Source organism: Camponotus vicinus, unplaced genomic scaffold (assembly GCF_025532165.1).
Source record: "Camponotus vicinus isolate PSW18456_S1 unplaced genomic scaffold, iyCamVici1.0 SCAF_9, whole genome shotgun sequence".
In the NCBI taxonomy this organism is placed as follows: Eukaryota; Metazoa; Arthropoda; class Insecta; order Hymenoptera; family Formicidae; genus Camponotus; species Camponotus vicinus.
In genome coordinates, this window is record NW_028141981.1 from 15,684,357 (window position 1) to 15,705,406 (window position 21,050).

Here is a 21,050-nt window from a genome sequence, read left to right on the forward strand (position 1 = left end):
AATCTCCGGGCTTATTTGAGCATGACAAAAATTTACTCATGGTAAGACTAATCTTTAATAGTATCTTGCCGGTGCGTTAGTTCACTTGACGTTTAAATGACAGGTAAGTAGTTCTTTACTTTAGCAATCCAAATTCAGCTAACAGTCAGAATAAATTGAAAATTTTCCCCTGAATGTTTCGAAACTTAACTCTAAATATCTAAAATACCAAAAATTGTATCTCTTGATTGCTCAAACCATAAAGATAAATTAATCGGTAAATTAATTGTTAAATATATTTTTAAGTGTATTATATATATATATATATATATATATATATATATATATATATATATATATATATATATATATACTGAGAAGATACAATTTTGTTCAGATTGAAATTTTAACTTAAAAACAAGATTTAATACAAGTGCTCTTAATAATACATATTTTTCTTTATCCTTCTAGCAATATTTATTATTGATTTCTTTTCAATTGTCTTTTCTAAAGAAGTATAAGAGTTATTTTGAAAACTTGACTGTAAAGGCATTTTGGACAAACTTTTTTATTGACTCTACAGTAATGCATGTAATAGAACTGACAAATAGTAGATTTCGAGATGTCTTTCTCTAAGCGTGTCATATTATTGAAACTTGTGCAATGAGATATTTTTTTATACCTATGTACCAAAATACAATATTATAAGATGTTTCTCTTTCATGAATATATTATATTACTGAGTGAATATGATTTAAATATGATCCATATAGTTGAAAATATTCCTATGAGAGAGAATTCAGCATATCATGTGTTGACGTCGATTCCGAATAGATTGAAACATTAGTTGAAAGATAGTATAATAATTTTCATTATATAGTACTTGGAATTTGGAATTAACACCGAGTCGGTGATAACTTCCGGTATACGCAATGCATGAACGGTTGGTTCAGCTGATCACATCACAGCAAGGATTATATATCAAACGCTTTCGTTGATGTGTGGCACAGCACGTAGATCTTTCCTGAATCTGCACATCAATGCTGGCACGCAACAAATATCTTGTATTCGCGAAATTCCTTTATAAATGTTAAATATCAGTGTATGGACATGCGTCGTTGAAAGATTTTATCGAACTATCTGATAATGCGCAACTTCACCAGAAAAATATCTATTGTATCAAACAAGAACTTCAGGTATTAGGATCTCTTTTGAGTATCTACAATATGAGGATATATTTAACCAATTGCAAAATTAATCATAAGAACATTCTTTTTTAAACATTTTTCTTACTTACTTTAAAAAGGATCTGTGAACCGTCTCGATTCCTTCACCAAAAACTCAAGTTTCTCCTAATTAATGTATTTCTTTGTGATTGATAATTTTTTTCTAATGAAAATTATGATGACTGTTATTTATCTTTTTATCGATATATTGAATAAAAATTCTATTTTATACATCATCTTCATCTTCATCAAGATCAGTTTCAGGAATAATATTAATAAAATATAATCAATTTTTGTCAAATTACATATGTCTGACACATAATTTCTCTCGGACGAAGTATCCACATTATTATTTTTCTCTGTCTATTGCTTAAAACATTACTGTTATTATTTTCATTGTCGGGAGAAATTGCAATTGCATCTATGCTGAATCAATGGAATGCTCACCAAATGTGATCAGATTTTGTTTTTAGATTAGCTCGGTGATAATCCAAATCCAATTCTACAAGTGCATTTTCCATTATCAAATGTATCGTTATGAGAAAACATTTTCGATCTAATGGAATCTAAATTCTCTTTTGTCCTAATCAGATATGCATTTGCTTTTATCGTTAATCAAATGGTTCACTAATCGAATCTTTTCCTTGGAATTGTTTATCGGGATGTTTACAAAGAAATTATTATAAAAAACCATCTGCATATATACAGACATATTATAATTAACTTTTCGTTCTCGGTAAAGAATTAATAATTTATAATTTATATGTGGTATATACCTCAACATTGTCTGATTTGCAGACTCGAAACTTTAGATCGTGTAAATTTATATATTGCGGTATCAATCTAGGTTGATGATAGGAAGACGTTGTGGGTCGCGACAGGATTGTGCAATTCAATGGCGTTGCTATTGTACATACACTACATATTAATAGACTAATATTAATCTATACACATCTATACACATTTATATCAATCTTTTTTTCAGCATTTTATATTCATATTGTATTTCTTCTTTTTATGCAGTTTTCTCATCTATGTACAAATTATAATAACAATACGTATTATGTTAATGCAAATCTTAATTAGCTTGCTTAACATTATTTTTTTTGGCTAATAAATACCTTTTTTCTTCCTTTTTCTTACAACAAAATCATTAACACACATATCGATTTACACTTTTCGAATAATAAAAATATATTATGTCATAGAATTGTATTGCATTTATATTAGACTCACGTTCTGATGAATTCATTTGATGAATTTATCTTCTTTCGACTGATTGATGAATTGGAAAGTTCGTTTATAGATGTACATTTCAAGGGATTTTTATTTTCACAAATCTCATTGGTCTTGATTGGAGATGTTTTTCTATTTTGCTGCTTGCTCGCATTAGGCACAATGCAGAAGGCCAATGATTTCTTTTCCCAAGACTTTTCGTTAAAATTGTATCCTTTGATTTTTTTACACCTATTGACAACATTATTCTCTGAAAAATATATTATCACAATTATATGCAGTCATAATATATATAAATTCTTGCTTTTTTTTCTCAAATTACCTTCTTCATATATACGCTTCGAAGGCAAGATATATGTGACGAGCTTCTCCAACGATTTACTCGTCGAAGATGAAGCATCAGAGGAACTGTCATGTAATGAATCAGGTACACTTTTAAACACTTTTGGTGATTGAGGAGTAACACCAGTATTTTTGATATTCATAAAAGGATTTCCATCTATATTCAAGTCATCTAAATCATTATTTAAATCATTCTTTATAATCAGATCTGACATGAATTCTCGCAAAGCTACATCAAATTGTTTAGAAATGATAGATTCATTTTTGTTTACAATTTTTGATTTTGATGCAGATTTGTGTGACTTAATGTTATCTTTTTCCAATAAAGTCGATATTGCATTTAAATTTTTAGATGTTGAATTTTCTACTGTGTTTAATTGTGACTTAATAATATTCTTTGATGATGCATTAAGCAAACTTGATTGAGATGTCAATAGTGGAGTTAAAAGATTTGTTCTTCGTTTTACTGTAAAAATCTGCAATAATAAAAAATATAATTATAATAAGAATTATGAAAATAACATATGTGATTTCGATTAAGAAAAATGTGATATTCCTAAATATTTAAAAACAATATAAACTCTATAAAATACAATATATCTTAATTTACTTCTTCATCATCATCATCATCACTGTCAATTGTGATAACATCTATTTCTTTTCGAATTAGTTGAGATGTTACATCATTGCTAGACAGCAGTTTTTCTTTTGGAGTTGAAAGAGAATCATTATCATTACTTGTTAAAGAATTTTCTTTATCATTGTTCTTTAGTGATGCATTGGTATCTTGGCTAACTTTAGTAGTTATATCCTTCTCAAGAGAACGTGTTAATTCCAACCTATTAAATGAAATAAAAAGTTAATTTTTTATATTTAAATAGTCTATTAAATTTTAAGGAAATATTATCACTATGATTATTATCATAGTTTTATTATCTCACCATTTAATCAGTTGTTGTTTTAACTTAAAAGAACGTGGACCAGGACGCAATCTAATATCCGAGATTAAATCCGGCAACGACATCGAAGATGAATTAAAACTGGATGATGGACAGGGCACAGGAAAGTCCATTCCCACCGAGATGTCTGTATCACTATATGAATCTGAATCAGAATCTATACTCAAACTAGAAATAGAAGAAAGATTATATAAACATTGTTATTATTATATGAAACATTAATTATTTGATCAATACAAGATTAATATTTTAAAAAGCTAAAAAATTTTTTACAATTTATAAAACTAAAAAAAATAAACTAATTGACATACTCATCAGAACTATTGTCTGATTTTGCATCTTCATTACTTTTAGAATTACCTGTAATGAGAAAAAAATGCAATTTAATAGGTACCATATAACATTTGTACATAATGTATCTCTTTCTATAAATCAAGGAAATATAATATTTACATAATATGGAAGTACATTCAGTGCATTCCCATACAGGATCAGCCCATTTTAATTGTCCGCATGCCATGTGAATACCTTGCGATCCACAAGTCCGACATAATATCAATTCCCATTTACTGTAATATTTCACAAATATTCCATATAATGATTCACATATTAAACAATACATAAAATTTTAATATTATTATAAGCAACTATTACTTACGCATTACTGCTTACATGCTTCCTTCCCTTTGGACAAAGACATTTCACTGCGTCGCATTGATCATGTCTATACAAAAGCTCTTCAAATGCATTTGGTTCTAATTCCCATGATGCATCCCTAATATTACATGAAAAATGCAAATTGTGTTATATATGCATATCATTTATCATCAATATTAGCAGCATTTAATTTTAAAATAATTTTTAATCAATTATTCAAATTATTATTGAACTTATTCAAATTATTCACATAAATTATTCAAATTATTATTGAACTTAAAGAATTCTGAAAAAATATACAATAAGAAATAGGCTGTTAAATGTACTTACTGATTTGGGATAAAAATGCCATATTCTAACATAGCATTTTGAAAATCTTTCTTATTGTTACAAAGAGGACACTTGAAGAAATATCCTGTACTTAAAGCAAGTTGCTAAAATAAGAAATTGTCTTAGATATATATTTATATTTATACTCTAAGTATAGTAATATATTTAAGAAAATGAAATTGTGAAATAGTACGTATCAAATAATTAATACAAACTTTTCATGCATATAGATATTATTTTATTGCTAGGACTAACCTGAATACATTTATGATGAAAGAATGCATTTTTTTTACAACAAGGGGCCCATAAGGTTTTCACAAAATCGACGGGATTTACCTTGTTGTAACAAATATAACATAATGTATTATCTAATGGGCTAATCTGTTTTAAAATATGTTCATCAATTTGTTGCTTTGGTCTATGATTTATACAATATGATCTGAAACATTCCAATTACAATAAATTGCTTGATTACCTAATTTTTACAGTTGTAGTATCTATAAAAGATAATTTGGTATTTTTCCTAAATTCTACAAAACTTACCTAAATTCTCCAAAATATTGATATAACGAACCATCCTTCAAGCCACAAGGAAAATGAAATGTTCGTCTACACCTTACATTACAACAGCCTAAAGTAGCACCAATCTTTTTGCAATAAGAACATGTCTAAGAACATAAAGAACTATATGTCAGAATAAGTTCATAATTTATAATAGTGTTTGATAAATTTAGTTAAACTTTTTATGAAATATTAGAGCAGTTTATTAATTAAGAAAATATAAAATAATATTTTTAAATTATATACCAATCTCTTTCCTCTGCGAAGTTCCTTTTGTATGTCTTCTATCAGAAATCCAAGTATACCCTCGTCATCATTTCCTTTCTGTTCCATGTTCGAAGAAAGGAGCTAAAAATAATAACTAAATATTAACAATATAATTCTGAAAGATGCATTATAAGCTTTTTTAGAAATCTTTTAAATTCCATATTTATCGATGTTAGAGGACAACAAAGCAAATTTAAATCTCGATGCATTTGAGGTTACTTCATTTAACATTTAATAGACTATTAACACTTGAAACCTACCAAACAATAATAATGTGTGACAATTCCATTATACTCGTAGAATTTACCATATTTCAGTTCATTGTCTTCCGTTAAGTTGCAAAAACAACAGGCTTTGCAAGAGGAATTGCTCTTGGCGGACATCATACTTGAATGATACAAGATCGCACAAAGTCCGCGAAAATCGTTTGAAATAATAACAAACCGCAAGATCTAATTTGCAAAATTCGGATTCGATATGCCATGACAAAAATCGCTAAACAATTTGTTAGCGATTTGGACGAGTTTGACGTTTGACATGCGTCGGTTATTTAAACAGTATGACAGGATCAGGAAGACGGAAGACGTAAAATCAATTAACAGATGACGTAAGATTTATCCGGATCACTGAATTTGAAATATCTCTCATTGGTAGTTTTATAAATTGGTTGATCAATCAATGGATTAATTAGGATCTTGTTTTATTTTATTTTTAATTTTTTCTTATTTTTTAAATGTATTATTTGTATACCAAAGATTTTATTCAGAAATCAAAATTTCACATATCATATTTTAGTATAAGTTAAATATTTAGAACAGTTAATTTTATATATTTTTAATTTAAAAAATAACATTAATCTTCATAATATTACATATTAACAATTATATATTACAATGTTGCATAATTAATTTATGAAAGATTTGTAATTTATAAAAAATAAAATATTTTTCTATTTATTTCATTCATTTCAAATAATAGATTTACTACCATCATAATTAATACCACTCAGCAACTGCATTCAAACCTTTGATTCCATTGGAATTATTTCCATAAATAATGTTATTTACATAAGAAACTTGTGCAAGCTCTTTACGAGCTCCAGCCATTCGATATAGAATAGGGCAATCCAAAGATGAGCATTCTACATCACCTATTCGTCCAGTACAGGAATGACAAATCTACAAGAAAAGATTTAAAATCATTACTATAAATAGAGATTATTATACAGAATTATAGAGAATTGATTGAAATTTCAATGTAAAAACAAGATTCAATAGCTCATTCTAACAATACATATTTCTATTATGATTTTTTTTTCTTTATTATATCTTACAGCAGTGATTTGTTGTTGATTTCTTTCTAATTGCCTTATCTTTTGAAGAAGTACAAGAATTGTTCTGTTTGGTTGCGAAAAACAATCTGGACAAACTTCTTTATTGGTTTGTTCTCCACAAGTAATGCATGTCATAGAACTGAAGAACTGACGAATAGTAGATTTTGAATTATCTTCCCTTAAGCGTGCCATATTATTGAAACTCGTGCGATGAGATATTTCTTTATACCTGTGTACAAAAATATAATATTATAAAATGTTTCTCTTTCATGATTATATTACGGATTAAATTCAAAGCATATGATTGAAAGTATTCCTATGAATTTTTAAATACTTACCATGTGTTGACATCGATTCCGAATAGATTGAAACAGCGGTTAAGGGGCGGTATGATGACTTTCGTTATATAGTACACAGAATTTGGAATTAACGTCGGATCAGTGATGACTTCCATTGGTGTACGCACACAGTGGATAAGTGGCTGATTCGGTGCACCAGCAATGATAATATATCGAACGCGCTCGCTGATGCGTGGCACGGCACGAGGATCTTTCCTAATCAATCTGCGTGTCAATTCTAACGCCGGTACACAAGCGGATGCCTTGTATCCGCGTATCCCGCGAAACTCCTTCGCAAATGTTAAATCTTGTATGGACACACGCTGCTGAAAGATTTTGTCGAATTGTCTGGTAACATATTGTTTCACCAGAGAAATATCTTTCGTATCAAATAAAATCTTCAAGGCTTTCTCGAGTATCTGCAATATGAGAATATAATTGTAAGATCAATTGTAAAAATAATCTTTTTAGCGTACCTGTCACCTTGCTTACCTTAGAAACTGCAGGACATCCGTCCCTGCGAACTGTTTCGATTCCTTTCGCTAGAAACTCGGGCTTTTCCTGATTGCGTGTCTCATACATATATCCGCAATATCGCTTTTTCGTCTGAAATAATATATTTAGCAATTTGAAATATTATTGATTCTTTTTTGTAACGTAATATTATATCGCTGTATATATTAATTTTATTATATTTATTTATCATTCTTTGATATCTTACTTGTAAAATAGAAGGGTAAAGGACTTTCTCAAATTTAAGCTTAACAGGCGGGGGATTAATCGCGGTTACAGCATCCGCGATTTCTTCACCGATAATAAACGCCTCTTCTCGAGATTTCCCAGGTAATAATACAAATAAGGAATCTGTATCGCCATAAACTACTCGAGCACCCCATTTTGGAGTAGATTCTACTAGTTTGATCGCTCGTTCCAACGTCTCACGTCCTTTGCTGACTACACTGTCGCCAATCTATAAAAGATTCATCAAATAAATAAAAATTTCTACAGAAAATAGCGCCGATATTGAAGTAATATTTAAAGAGTTTCTTTAAATTAAATTTATCAGCGTTATTATTTTCAATCATCTTTTTTTTATATAGCTTAAAAACATCATACCTCAATACATGGCATTCTACCACTGAAATTGGCGGATGTATAACCATAAGTAACATTCGCGATCAACTTGAGACCCAATTGTTGCGAATGAAGAACACGGTGCAATGTGTGATTCTCTGATGGATGTAACTTCATAGATTCCTTTACCATTAAACGGGTATTTAAAATTTCCGACAGCATACGCGGTAATATTCCCTGACGTACTTCTTTCTTCACAAACGCTACACCGCAAGGTGAAAAATTTATTTTATCTTGCAACTTTAATACATTGTTCTTTCTTACCCTTAACATTGCTGCACCAAATTCAAATGGACCGTATCTAACGAAGAAAAATACCGAATTAATAAATTTAATCTCTTCTTGATATTGCCGATTATATATGTTAGATATACTTACTGGCCTATGTGTTCTATTCTTCCTAAACAAGTAGAGAAACAATAATTGTAAGCAATAATCATACTCGGATACAAGCTCTGGAAATCGAGTACGATCAATGGATCAGTATAAAATTCAGATTCGGGCTCCATGATCAACGGTAGGCACTCCGGCGCTCGCATTTTGGCTCTTTGATGCATAGATGGTGAGATTGGAATATAATTCATGGGTTTGGCTAATCTTAGCATTATGGACTCCACGCGAAACTGCGAGCCTCGTGAGAAAACCTCGTAAAATTGTATACCAAAGAGACGAGCGTGTTCGCATGTGCGACCTACATGATATGAAAGTTTAGAATAAATAAGTTTCAAGATGTTAAGAAGAAAATAATAATAAATATATCTAACACGCGCACGGATAAAAGTGTAAAAAGAGAATATATAGAAAATTCATATTATTAATCTCACCTATAATATCTAAATGATTCAGGAGTTTAAAAGTGCCTACAACTCTAATGATGTAATGATGTATAACTCTGCTTTTTATTATCATACTCTCATGTTTCCACCAGGTAGACAATGTTTTGAAAGAAGGGCATGGAATTCTTTCATGTAAAACATGATGCATGACATTCTCAAAAGTATATGTTAATAATGCTGAAAGAAATTAAATCTCTTTTTCATTTTGAATGAAAAAAAATAAATATTCACCTTGAAAATAATACAACTTACCTGCCTCGTGCCTCATGATTCTCCAAACATCGAGAATATTGCGACCAAGTACTTTTATTTCACTTATATCATCCTTTTCAGATATATGAGCATCAGATTTGGAAAATACTTGCATATATGGAACTTTTGAGATTCTTATTGGAAAGTTATTGAGATTAAGATAAAGTGCTCTCTGAAAAATGTAACCCCATGAAAGTGCTTCCACTTCCCAACCAAGTAGAATATCTGGATTATGCTGTTCAATCAATTTTATGAGACTATTAAACATATCTTGTTCTGTTGCAACATATAATATTGGACACATTACACTTGCAGAATGGATCTTATTGAGTCTTGCGCTTATAGAATTAGAATTTACAATTATAGCGCCTGAAATAAAAGAGATTATTATGAGCAATAATAATTTTTCATCTTATGGGAAAAAAATCTTTAATTTTTAAAAATCCAAAAAATCTTAGGGAATATATTAAAAGTTCTTTATATAAAATATTCAATTTTGATAATCACCATGTTCTATCTGGTCATTGGTATTCATTGGAATATCATTATAAATCGCGTAAAATAATGCAGCAATAGAATCATACTGTGGATCAGGAAGAAGATCTTCCCGAGTAACAGTGTGTACTTCAAGAGACAGTAATGTCAGATACTGATGCTGCAAAAATTTAACAAGATATAAAAAAATAAGTCTTGTATTCTCTCTCTCTCTCTCTCTCTCTCTCTCTCTCTCTCTCTCTCTCTCTCATTATATAAATGGAATTAAAATAACAAACTTACTGCAGTTATCGCTCTAGCATTTTGAAGATTCTCATTCGAGACATTGCCGTAGCTTTCCTTAGATAAACATTCGATTTGGCCATATGAGACACCTAACTGCTGTTGCATCTTATTTTGTCTATGTAATAACGGATTTTCTAATGCTTTTTTTAAGGAAGGATTTAAACTCTCTCCAGATATTTGCAAATTATCAGAATTTTGTGTAAACTCGAATTTCCTGGTGTCATTGGATATTCTACTGAGCATGCTTTGCTGAAATATTGATGAATCAGATTCCTCTGTGTTTGAATTGTTACTTATTGAATTATTAGATGTTCCTTGCTGGGGTTCATCTCTTTCATTCACAATATTAATTGACGAGTGTTGTGCGTTTTGTACATTTAATTCTTTTTCTTTATTTTGCTTGCATGATTTAACATCACGATTCTTTTCTAATAGATATCTTTTAGCTCGTATCCAAGTTTTAATATCTTTAGAAGATGGTGGTGCCACGAGTGGTTTAATTGTTAACGGATTGTATCCTGCAAGTGTCCGTTTGATATGATAAGTCTTTATACTTGCTCCAGAGGGATGAAATTCGTTGACCTTCATTCTTCGCCATAGCTTGATACTTGTAATCTCTTCTAAACTAGATTTAAATATAGGTACATCGAAACGCAGAGTATTCGTGTTTGAGGACTCTTTTTGTTTTGCGTAATCGAGTTTGTTGCCGAAAAATGGCTTTTGTGATCTATATTTTGGAATGCCATACAATGTCATACTTTCTAAAATCCTTTCAGTACTAGGAGGTTTGTACTTTGTGGTAATCGTAATTAATGCATTTCTTTGTGATCGATGAATATTTCTATCCAATGAAAAACATTGACTGTCATTCTCTATCTTTTCATTGATATGTTGGGTAAAAGTTGTATTACATATATCATCATCATCTTCGTCAAGATCAGTTTCAGGAATAATATCATGAAGTGTAATTAATTTTTTCGCCAAATTACGTATGCCTGACGCATAGTTTCTCTCGGGCGAGGTATCATTATTACTTTTCTCTGTCTGTTGACTGCTTGGAACACTATTGTCACTATTTTCATTATTGGAAAAAATTGCAATTGCATCTGCGCGTGTTTGATCAACTGTGATCGTATTTTCGGATGGGCTCGCGTGATGATTTGATTCTACAAGAGTATTTTCCATTTCATTGTCATTAAAAAAAGATAATCTCTTACAAATCTCCTTGCTTTTTTTAACTAATGAATTTTCACTATTTTTCATTTTCTTTTCATGATCTCTTGTTGATTCATGAATAGTTTTAGTATTTTTTATAGTACTTGCATAATCAGTATTTTCGCTATAAATATATAATAAATATTACTTCCAATTTTATAAATAATTATATTATTTCTAAATTATGTAAAATATAGAAATCTTACACAATATCTGTTTCATTAACTACTAATTTCTCATTAACATTATCAGTGCTTATATTATCTTCTGAAAAAGAAAGAAAAATAAATTAAATAAATTAAATCAAAAGTTTAATGTGTTTTCTGTAAATAAATATATATATGTGTGTGTGTGTGTGTGTAATAAAGTACTTAAATTACCTAAATCTAAATTTGAAAAATTTGTTAGGCGTTTTTCAGAAAGTAAGCTCACACGTAATGATCGTATTTTACGTTTTGGTGTGGTAGAAGTAGAAGGAGCATCGGATATCGATACATATTGTTTTCTTTTTGGAGAATTGGATTGTCGTACAGGACTTTTACTAGTTTTCGGAGATGTAATAGTAATATTAAGAGGCGAGTAATTACCCGACACTTGTGGACTTCGGGGCACTTTACTTGGAGAATTGCATTTTCTTTTTGGTGTTTTAACAACCATATTTCTTTGTTTGTTAGGCGATTCGTGATCATCATCCTTGAGATCAAATTTTCTCTTTTTTGGAGTGATCTGAATTATGTTTTGCGATGCATTCTTTCCAGATTTATAAACGCATATACATTCCTCCTGTCCGTCGATCGTAATATCAGCTTCAGGTTCAGAATCGCTAGAATCATTAGCTCCATCGACACTTGATATTATAAATTTCGTTAAAAAATTGGGTAATTTATGGTTGATATTCAAAAAAGTATTTTGTTGAATACATGATTTTGAATCTTGCTTGTAATCGTATTTGCCTTTTCCGTAATTTGTTATATAATGCTGATTGATGTGTTCTAAACATCCAAATGTTCCTATTTCATCTATATCATAAACATCTAAATCTCGATGATCTAAGCATGATTGATATCGAGTAATACATGATTCTTTCTCTATTTTCTTATGTACATTTCTTTTAATATTTTCTAAATAATACATTCTTCTTACAACAGCATTGTCAATTTGTGAATTTTGCAAATTCTTGCTAGTTTTCACAAATATATGGAAATAATATCTGTTTAAAAAATTGAATAATTTTTTTTTCAAATAATATCTTTCCGGATTATTTGCAATATACTCGATAATTTCCACTAGATATAAATTTCTGTGTGAATTACACATTATATAAGCTTTCTCTGTATTAATAATAGTTGCATATTTATTATCTTCAGAAAGATACTGAACTACAGTACAACATGCTACTGTATTATTCTTAGATATCTTTCTTATATTATTTAAATTATTTACAGTTTCTGTTTCATAATCGAACATATTTCCATACAAATTATCAATTCCATCAAGTTGAGGAAAATTCCCAAGTGTAACATCTATAGAACTTTCTTCAGTAATATTTACATCATCTACCGAGTCAGTAGTCTGCTGATTATTTATAATTTCTCCTACATCCATTACATTATCATTCTGATTGAATCCCTTATGCATCGACTCCCAAGTACTTAAATCATCTAAGTCTAAACTTGTAATATTTAAATCTTCAATCTCTTCTTCCTCTGGATCATTTTTAACTGGTTCACTAGATACAGAATATTGAGATCCAAGAACGCTATCATCGTCCACATTACTCTTAATATCATTTTCTTCTGCTAAATTAGCCAACATTTCTACTAATTGTATATCATCTGCATCCACTGTGCGTACATATACACATAAAAAACAGTAAAATATGTATTATATATATTATTTATTATAATAGAAATATTTTATTCAGATATATTTAAAATATACATAGTGAATATACTTACAAATACTTGTATCTGTTACATTACTTTGACTTCGATTTGCTTCCAAAAATGCTGATGAAGCTACTTGTAATAATTTATAATTATCAGAAAATGTTCTTTCAATAGTCTCTTCACATGCAAAAGATTCATTGTGATTTATAATACAAGATGCATTTAAGATATTTTCATTAGCTTCTACTTCAATAGGATATGAAGATACAGTTGGATTTGAAATAATTGTTTCATTAGTCTAGAATCAATAAATTAAAATAAATATATACATATACATGTGTATAAAATACATATTAGATAAATAATCCAATGGAAAAATAAAATACTTGTGATATGGCATTCAGTCTTTTCATTAATTGATTCTTTTGATAAATATCATTGTCTGTTGGAGATAGAATAATTTTACTAGGAGTTTTAGGATACAATAATTGTGATTTTGCATTTTCTAAACCAACTGCAGCCCTCCTCGCTTTTTCTTCATCCCAGATAGCAGCAAGACCAGGATTCAGCTCTAATTTTTCATTGACGTTTTGTTTGTTCAGAATATCTGAAGCATGTGCATCCACTTCCAATTCACACATACTTTGTCTCATTACAGATGTTGGAAGATACATCTGTGGGTTTATCAAATCCATGGAAAATTTGTTTTGACTGTCTTCTGTTGTACATTCTTGCAAAGAACATCTGTATTTTATGTTGTTCAAATTTATTAAATTCATGCCATAAAGGTTGTAATCTATCATAAATTGTAGAATATAGGGAATATGTGCTTCATATGGTTGTAAAGTTTGATTGAGAATAGCACCATTCTGAAAAAATATATTTTTGTTATTTGATATTTTTGAAAAGGTATATAAAATTATATTGTACAAAAGAAAGAAAAAAGCAGCATATTACCTGCAATAAATCTGCTGTTCTTTTAATTATAGCTGGATTATAAAAATATATCTTAAAAAATAGATGTTCCTTTTCATGATAACCATAGAAAGGTCTGCAAAGTAATATCATATAATTAATAAAGAAAATGAATAATGTAAAATAAAAAATTATAAAAATAAAAAAATATAAATACAATTTAAATTTTCCAGGCCATTATTAAGATGTCTTAAACTGTGAAAGCTTTATCAATTTTACTTAATAATAAATAGTTATTATAAAAAAGATATTATGAATATGATAAAAATGATAAGATTAATCTATCAATTTTTAATAAGAAATGTTCTTACATTCCTGATACTCGTTGGATTTTATACACATGTTGATTGGTGGATAATGTAGAACCAAAAGATTTATTCAAAGCAGAATCAATTGATGCAGCCAATTGATAAGCATAACTATCTGTATTTTCTTGGATAGTGCATGGTACATACATGTATGGAAAGACACCATGAATATGCAAACATGTCTTTTTACCTAAAAATTCTTAAACTTTATCAAAATGTTTTAATAATATAAAATGCTTAATCTATCAAGAGGTCAATAATAAAATTACTTGTTTTATATTTTGTTCTTACCAGTGACAGTTGATCCAAATATCCTAATTATCGGTACCTTTCTTATTTCTGAACCACGAAATTCAGAGAATGTCACATCAAGTTCCGGGATCGGAGATGCTTGGTAACTATCAATATTTACTAAAGTTATAGAAAACATGTCGCATGAAATCTGTAATAAGAATCATGCATGTAATATCTATAAATAAATAATGAGACACATTTTCAAACATAAATTTTTAATATCATAATACATATAAGATGTAAAAGGACAGATTATCATGACACAAAAATGAGGTAAATAAAAACAGAAGCGTAAGCAAAGAATAGATTTATGTGCTTTATAGTTGTATTCTTTTTCCCACTTGATTAAAATGAAATAGATACGTTAAAAGAAGAAATAAGTTGTTTTAAAAGTTATGTGCTCGCACAATCAATTCTCTTATCGTAAATATTGGCAACCCACGTGTGTACCTAGCCTTACTTTATAAATTTTATACAATTTTTTCGTAATTTGGTTTCTCTCTTACACATTTTATAAAATTCTATCTCATTTTCGTAGGCGCTTTTTTTTATCACGAAACTTTTATTTAATTCTTCCTCCTTTTCGTCTTTTTTAGTCCCCTTTTTTCCATAAACCACGTACTAACCATGTACTAACCTATTTTTCCTACTGTGAACCTTTATTCGATTTTTCCTCGTCTTCATAATCTATTTTTTTTTTATCAATTTGATTGCACCTGAACTGCTATTTTCGGGTTATTTAAATTACCATAATTTTCCAATAATTTTTGTCTATACTGCTTCTTTTAATATAACCATTTCTTTTTTATACCAACAAGATATTTTTATTATTATTGTTTTATTACTTGTCATTTCTCATTCGCAATTACTAGATAATCTCAAATATATATCGACCTGTGATATAGATCTCTCTATAATAAAGTAGGATCTACTCTTTTTTTCCTCTTTCGTTAAATTTCTATTCATTTTAAAAACTATTTTATATTAGATTGTTGTTGTTTTAATTTCCGTTTTTTTCTAACAAAGATTATCTTTAATCTTTAGATTATATATCGAATCGTTTGAGTGATCAATGAGAGCAAAGAAATCTTTGCTATTTTTTTTAATTAATCAATTAAAGAATTTAAAATATATCTAATGCAAAGGGGAGAGATATACATTTTTAATGATATATGCGCAAAATGAAAATATCATTAATAATTTTTTTTTGCTTTCTCTAAATATAAATGATCACAGATCACACAACGATGTGGGCAATGTTAGAGTTATTTCAGTTCCACAGAAATGATTTATTCTTTGTAATTGATGGAAATAAAATGATGCATATATATATTAAGTTAGAGAAAAAGATATAAGAAGTTACAAAAGATAAACTTTTAATTTGGGATACTCTACTTGATTTATATAAATTAAAAGATAAAAAGAAAATAAAGATTTCTTTATCCTAATTAAACAATTAATTCAAAATAACAAAGAATGGAATGGAGAGATTCTGTTGTATTCTCAATTTCTCTTTTAATATTCACATATTTTTAATATTTCATTTGTTGTAAAAGCTTTTTTGGATATATCTTTCATTGAATTGCTAAGCAATTTTCATAGTTTCTTCTATTGAAAATTTTCTATTAAAAATTCTTTCTATTGATATATCTCCAATAAATTTGCCATATAACAAATGAAATATTATTTAAGAATCATTTCCATAATGTTTAAGTTGTTTATATTTGTATAAATTGCAAAATTAAGTAGAAAAAGATACTGATAACATTTTTTAACAGAGGAAAATGAATACAGCAATAAATAATGTCAGTGTTCAGCTTGGCAACCTTCTAAGCTTAGAGATCGTGCCAAGTTTCGTGCAACGCCTATTCGGAATACAGAAATTTTGTCTTGAAATTTCGGATCATCGCCGTGAGCTTCCGCGCAGCGTAGCAATTCATAACAATCATTGGACGAAAAAATCACATCTTCCGCTTCTAATAACGGTATAGCATCCGTTAATAGAATAGACCAAAAACTGAGGAAAGAGAAAAAATTACAATCCATGTAATCTATATAGTAAATATTCTTAAGATGAATAACAACTTACTATTTTGGCGTCAAATTCGAGACTAAAAGGGATACTAATAAACTTGCTGCTTCTCGGAATTCGCCCATTCCGTACATATGATGAAATTCACAATATTTTCCTGAATACAGTAACAAATTTATCATATTATATTTATACAATATATATTTTCTTATATAATTAATATATAAATTATATGAAAAATATATATAATTTTATTACATAACTATATAAAATATAAGAAAATAAAAAGTAAAAAAAAATTATATGGAAATTATTATCATTTTTATCAGTTATTTTCAGATTAATATTTATATTTGTAGTTTTTTACCTAAAAATGTGAGCCTATCGCTGGCCAGCATGCAAGAACCTAAATTTTCCAATAAATCACGACACTCTAATTCTCCATGTTCTGCATAATGTTTTAAAAACTGATCTGCGATGTACGTAGTAAAATTGCCATCATGTGCCTTTAGTGCCCACATGAGAGCGTTGCCCGATCTTCCTTGTCTTATGCTTTTCATCCCTTGAATCTTGCATATGCTGGCAACTGAAACACGTTTCTGAGTTATTTTAAATATTATTTAAGGGCAAGGGAATGATTGAAACTGAGTTTTACCAACGTGCGGCATATTATTGTCCCGTGCGACATCGATAATCTTATTGATTCTCGCTTCTGTGCCTGTCGGTAGCGATTGCAATAAAATTTCTAATCTACCCAAACCTTGTTTAGGACAATGTATCAAATAACTCGCGCCACACTGCCACAATGAGTGATGACTCATCAACATAGTACCATACTCTAATATAAGAGATTCATGAAGCTGTGCAGTCACACTGTAACAAATTCCCAATTTTAGTTTGTCATCAATGAAAATTATCTCGCATTTATACTTACTTAGTCTTTTCTTTGCTTAAAATATTTAGTTTTCCACATTTGTACAATAGATCCATTAAATGAGCCGCAAACCAACCATTATCACTCATATATTGTATCTCTTTGATAACTTGATACAAATCATTTTCTATTAAAGCAAGAATTACGCGATCTAAGTGTCTGTTAGCTTGCCATCTCTCGGCGACACTGTTTGCATAGCGCGAAAGCTCTAATTGTTTACAACAAGGAGCCGAATAAAATAATTTTGCTGCCAATAATTCATACCATGCTTCTGTATACATAGAATATTCCCACAATACTGACTCATCCCCTGCTATTAACTGTAGAACAAAATCTTTTGTTTTTGGAGAAAATAAAAGAATATATATTAATATAATACTTTACACTGACCTTCATGAGCATCTCCAGATTATTATCTATAACAAAGTAGTTAGTTTCTAGATTTGAGCAAAGATCCATTTGCCAGTGCTTCCATCGTATAATAAACTCATTTACAGAATATCCGCCATATACATTGTATACTGGCATTGTTCTGATAATATTGTCTGCAGTAATGAACGCAGAATGATCTGCTTTACTATGCAATGCTAGGAGACGGCAGACTAGATTTAATTTCCCATGGAATGCGCAGCCCATCACAGCTTCCCAATAATTCGAATTTTCTAAATCAGCACCAATAGTTTTCTTCGACAAAATTTTTGAAGCAATCAACTCTCTTGAAGGAAAGTGAAAACTGATCCATTCTAATAGTTGTGGTAACACGACATCACCTATGCACATGATACAATCAATATGAAAAAAATGCAATAATGCAAACATTCTTTTCTAAATAAGAAATTATATGTATAATATACATTATTCTATGTATATATATATATATATATATATATATATATATATATATATTTATATCTGAATTTTACCTGGTACAGCATCAACATAAAGAATTTCTGTCAAGTGCCAAACGCATTCCACTTGATAAAATATAGTGAGGAAATTTTCCAACATTGTTTTTTCCTCTGATAATGGCTCTTTTGGTAATATCTCTTGCAAATTTTCAACACAGGCTCTCAATATAGATCTATATTGTTTACTGTGTTTAAGGAGTTCTGGTCTAATGTCACCAGAAGAAAAGGACTTAAGATTTTGTACCGATAGAAAAACACCATTGCTTTCATTAACCAATTTACGTAAAAGAGGTGAAAATAATATGATCTCTGGTCGGAGGAAATGCACTTTGGCCTCACAAGGTGCAAACTGACTTTTAATATCTGAAACAAGAATTTATATAATATAAAAAAATAATAATACACAGTATACAATATAATACAGTATATAATCATGCTTGTTTTATATCAAAAGAAATATAAATAAAATATATATAAAAGTTCCTCAACCTTGTGAAAATTTATCTACATGTTTGTATGCATGAATTCCAAATCTATTGCTATTGATCCAGGTTGTCGCAATACCTGCTTTCCTACATACATCATCTGCTATAACCTAAAAATACAAAGAGTAAGCAAAGGTTTATTATTTAGTAAACACAATTCAATTCTTAAAATTCTTTTGATTTTCTCCTTATTATTAATTGTTCAATAGAAATTTAAAATTTCATAAAAGTAGTATATAACAACATAATTGTTTAAATTTCAGATTTATGGGGACATTTAATCATCTGAATAAATAAGTTTACAAATAAATAACATACAATGATCATTAAATAATATTAATTTAAATAATTCACAGTTCGTGTTTTATATTTAATTTAAATTAATGAACTTGAGAAATTAATAATTATCTAGATTTATATTCAAAAGTAATATTATAATTTTCATAAACTTTTTCTTATATATGTAAATAATGTTGCACGTGTGTATTATTATACTAACAACTATTTGCGCGTTATCACTTTCGTCCATAATTATTCGAATTATATCGACGATATCAACTTTGCTACTATTATATTAAATTTATGTAAATAAAAACTTTGGCGAAATACACCGGATATGTAAAATCAGAGAGAAGCCTGAGAATGGCTGAGAGGGGTCATGCCGCCAATTTTCGTGAAGGCGCATTCACACCCTGGCACGTAATGTTCCTAGAAGATATCTTCTAGGGACACTATTGGAAAAGCAGAAGCCAATCAGAACGCGCTGGTGGTCACAATTTCTACTTTTTGCCTATCTAATGTATTGCTTACACATTGCTTATTACCAGCGCGAGTTATAACTGGTAGAATTAATAATCTACAAAACTCGTTTATGAATTTGTTTATGTAAAAAATTAGAAATAAACTACACGTATGAACACACACAAAGTTAAAATTGTATAAGAAATGTGTGTACGCACATACATATATATGTATATGTCTTCTCTCTGATAATATAAATAATATAAATAAAAATATAAATTAATTAATTAATAATAATTTATTATTATTATAAAAATATATAATATATAATATAAAATATAAAAATATTAGTATATTCTCTCTTTCCACGCTATTATTTATTTATTTATTTATTTATGTGTCTTCTTTTTTTTTCTCAACATTATTTATTTATTTATTTATTTAGCTCGCTAAGTCAGTCTTTTAAAATATAAAACTAAATATTATAGAATTTGACTTCGAAAAAGCGCGATAAAACAATCAAATAAATTCAAATAATTAGCATAACGAAAGGTTCCGTGATCATCATTCATTTAATCAACATCAATCATTTAATAATTAATTTAAAATAAAATATACCTCTATAATTAATAAAATAAAATATACCTCTATAATTTAAAATTCCGCGTGTATATGTAATACGTAAAATATTTCGGCAGAGAATTATCATTATCAATTATTATTTTACATATATAAGAATTAGACTTTTTACTCATTATATTTTTTACAAGTATTATATTCAATACAAAACTTTTTCGATAATTGTGCAATTGATGATATTAAATATCTGTTCAACGGACAAATAAAAATATTGGGCGTAATTAGTTTCTCAAAATCAATTATTTTGGACACTTTGTTTTATACAAAAGGGATCTATAAAAGTACTGTTTGATTGCATATTTCATTTGCGCTTGGCGTTTATATTTATAACAGATAATCAGAGGAACTTCTCGAAATTGTAATTAATATTATACGAGTCATTTTTCTCTTTCTCTCTTTC

At 28.7% G+C, this 21,050-nt stretch overlaps 3 protein-coding genes across 20 annotated transcripts; all 3 read right to left on the reverse strand.

Moving 5' to 3' along the window:
- Positions 1–340: 340 nt before the first annotated feature.
- LOC145976886 (uncharacterized) lies at positions 341–6,155 on the reverse strand. 14 transcript variants are annotated; one of them, XM_083108375.1, is made up of 16 exons: positions 5,818–6,155; positions 5,537–5,638; positions 5,273–5,397; positions 4,985–5,168; positions 4,730–4,833; positions 4,401–4,517; positions 4,196–4,311; positions 4,054–4,102; positions 3,725–3,910; positions 3,394–3,622; positions 2,764–3,259; positions 2,442–2,691; positions 1,982–2,123; positions 1,653–1,899; positions 1,277–1,568; positions 341–1,198 (listed from the first exon to the last, which is right to left on the reverse strand). In XM_083108375.1, exons 1-14 carry the CDS (start codon positions 5,941–5,943, stop codon positions 1,789–1,791), a joined length of 2,337 nt encoding a protein of 778 aa, XP_082964501.1. In that variant the 5' UTR covers positions 5,944–6,155; the 3' UTR covers positions 341–1,198; positions 1,277–1,568; positions 1,653–1,788. The 14 variants fall into 14 exon arrangements, with proteins under 14 accessions (XP_082964501.1, XP_082964503.1, XP_082964502.1 ...); XM_083108377.1 differs by having other exon boundaries at positions 1,277–1,574; XM_083108379.1 differs by having other exon boundaries at positions 342–1,198; positions 1,653–1,707.
- Positions 6,156–6,375: 220 nt separating this feature from the next.
- Positions 6,376–16,175, reverse strand: Dnapol-zeta (DNA polymerase zeta catalytic subunit). Of its 5 annotated transcripts, none has more exons than XM_083108360.1 (19): positions 15,549–16,175; positions 14,909–15,059; positions 14,621–14,807; positions 14,292–14,385; positions 13,721–14,203; positions 13,404–13,632; positions 11,826–13,289; positions 11,652–11,712; positions 10,228–11,569; positions 9,958–10,105; positions 9,451–9,819; positions 9,187–9,375; positions 8,741–9,053; positions 8,345–8,663; positions 7,950–8,198; positions 7,721–7,834; positions 7,229–7,647; positions 6,891–7,119; positions 6,376–6,735 (listed from the first exon to the last, which is right to left on the reverse strand). In XM_083108360.1, the coding sequence occupies exons 2-19, from the start codon at positions 15,045–15,047 to the stop codon at positions 6,553–6,555; spliced, it is 6,531 nt and encodes a 2,176-aa protein (XP_082964486.1). In that variant the 5' UTR covers positions 15,048–15,059; positions 15,549–16,175; the 3' UTR covers positions 6,376–6,552. The 5 variants fall into 5 exon arrangements, with proteins under 5 accessions (XP_082964486.1, XP_082964489.1, XP_082964488.1 ...); XM_083108363.1 differs by having other exon boundaries at positions 12,033–13,289; positions 15,549–16,166; XM_083108362.1 differs by having other exon boundaries at positions 15,418–15,558.
- Positions 16,176–16,614: 439 nt separating this feature from the next.
- On the reverse strand, positions 16,615–19,913 carry Nup75 (nuclear pore complex protein Nup75). Its single transcript, XM_083108387.1, has 9 exons — positions 19,770–19,913; positions 19,275–19,380; positions 18,801–19,148; positions 18,268–18,647; positions 17,878–18,197; positions 17,599–17,816; positions 17,311–17,529; positions 17,001–17,100; positions 16,615–16,928 (listed from the first exon to the last, which is right to left on the reverse strand). The coding sequence occupies exons 1-9, from the start codon at positions 19,797–19,799 to the stop codon at positions 16,718–16,720; spliced, it is 1,932 nt and encodes a 643-aa protein (XP_082964513.1). The 5' UTR covers positions 19,800–19,913; the 3' UTR covers positions 16,615–16,717.
- Between the last annotated feature and the right edge of the window lie 1,137 nt (positions 19,914–21,050).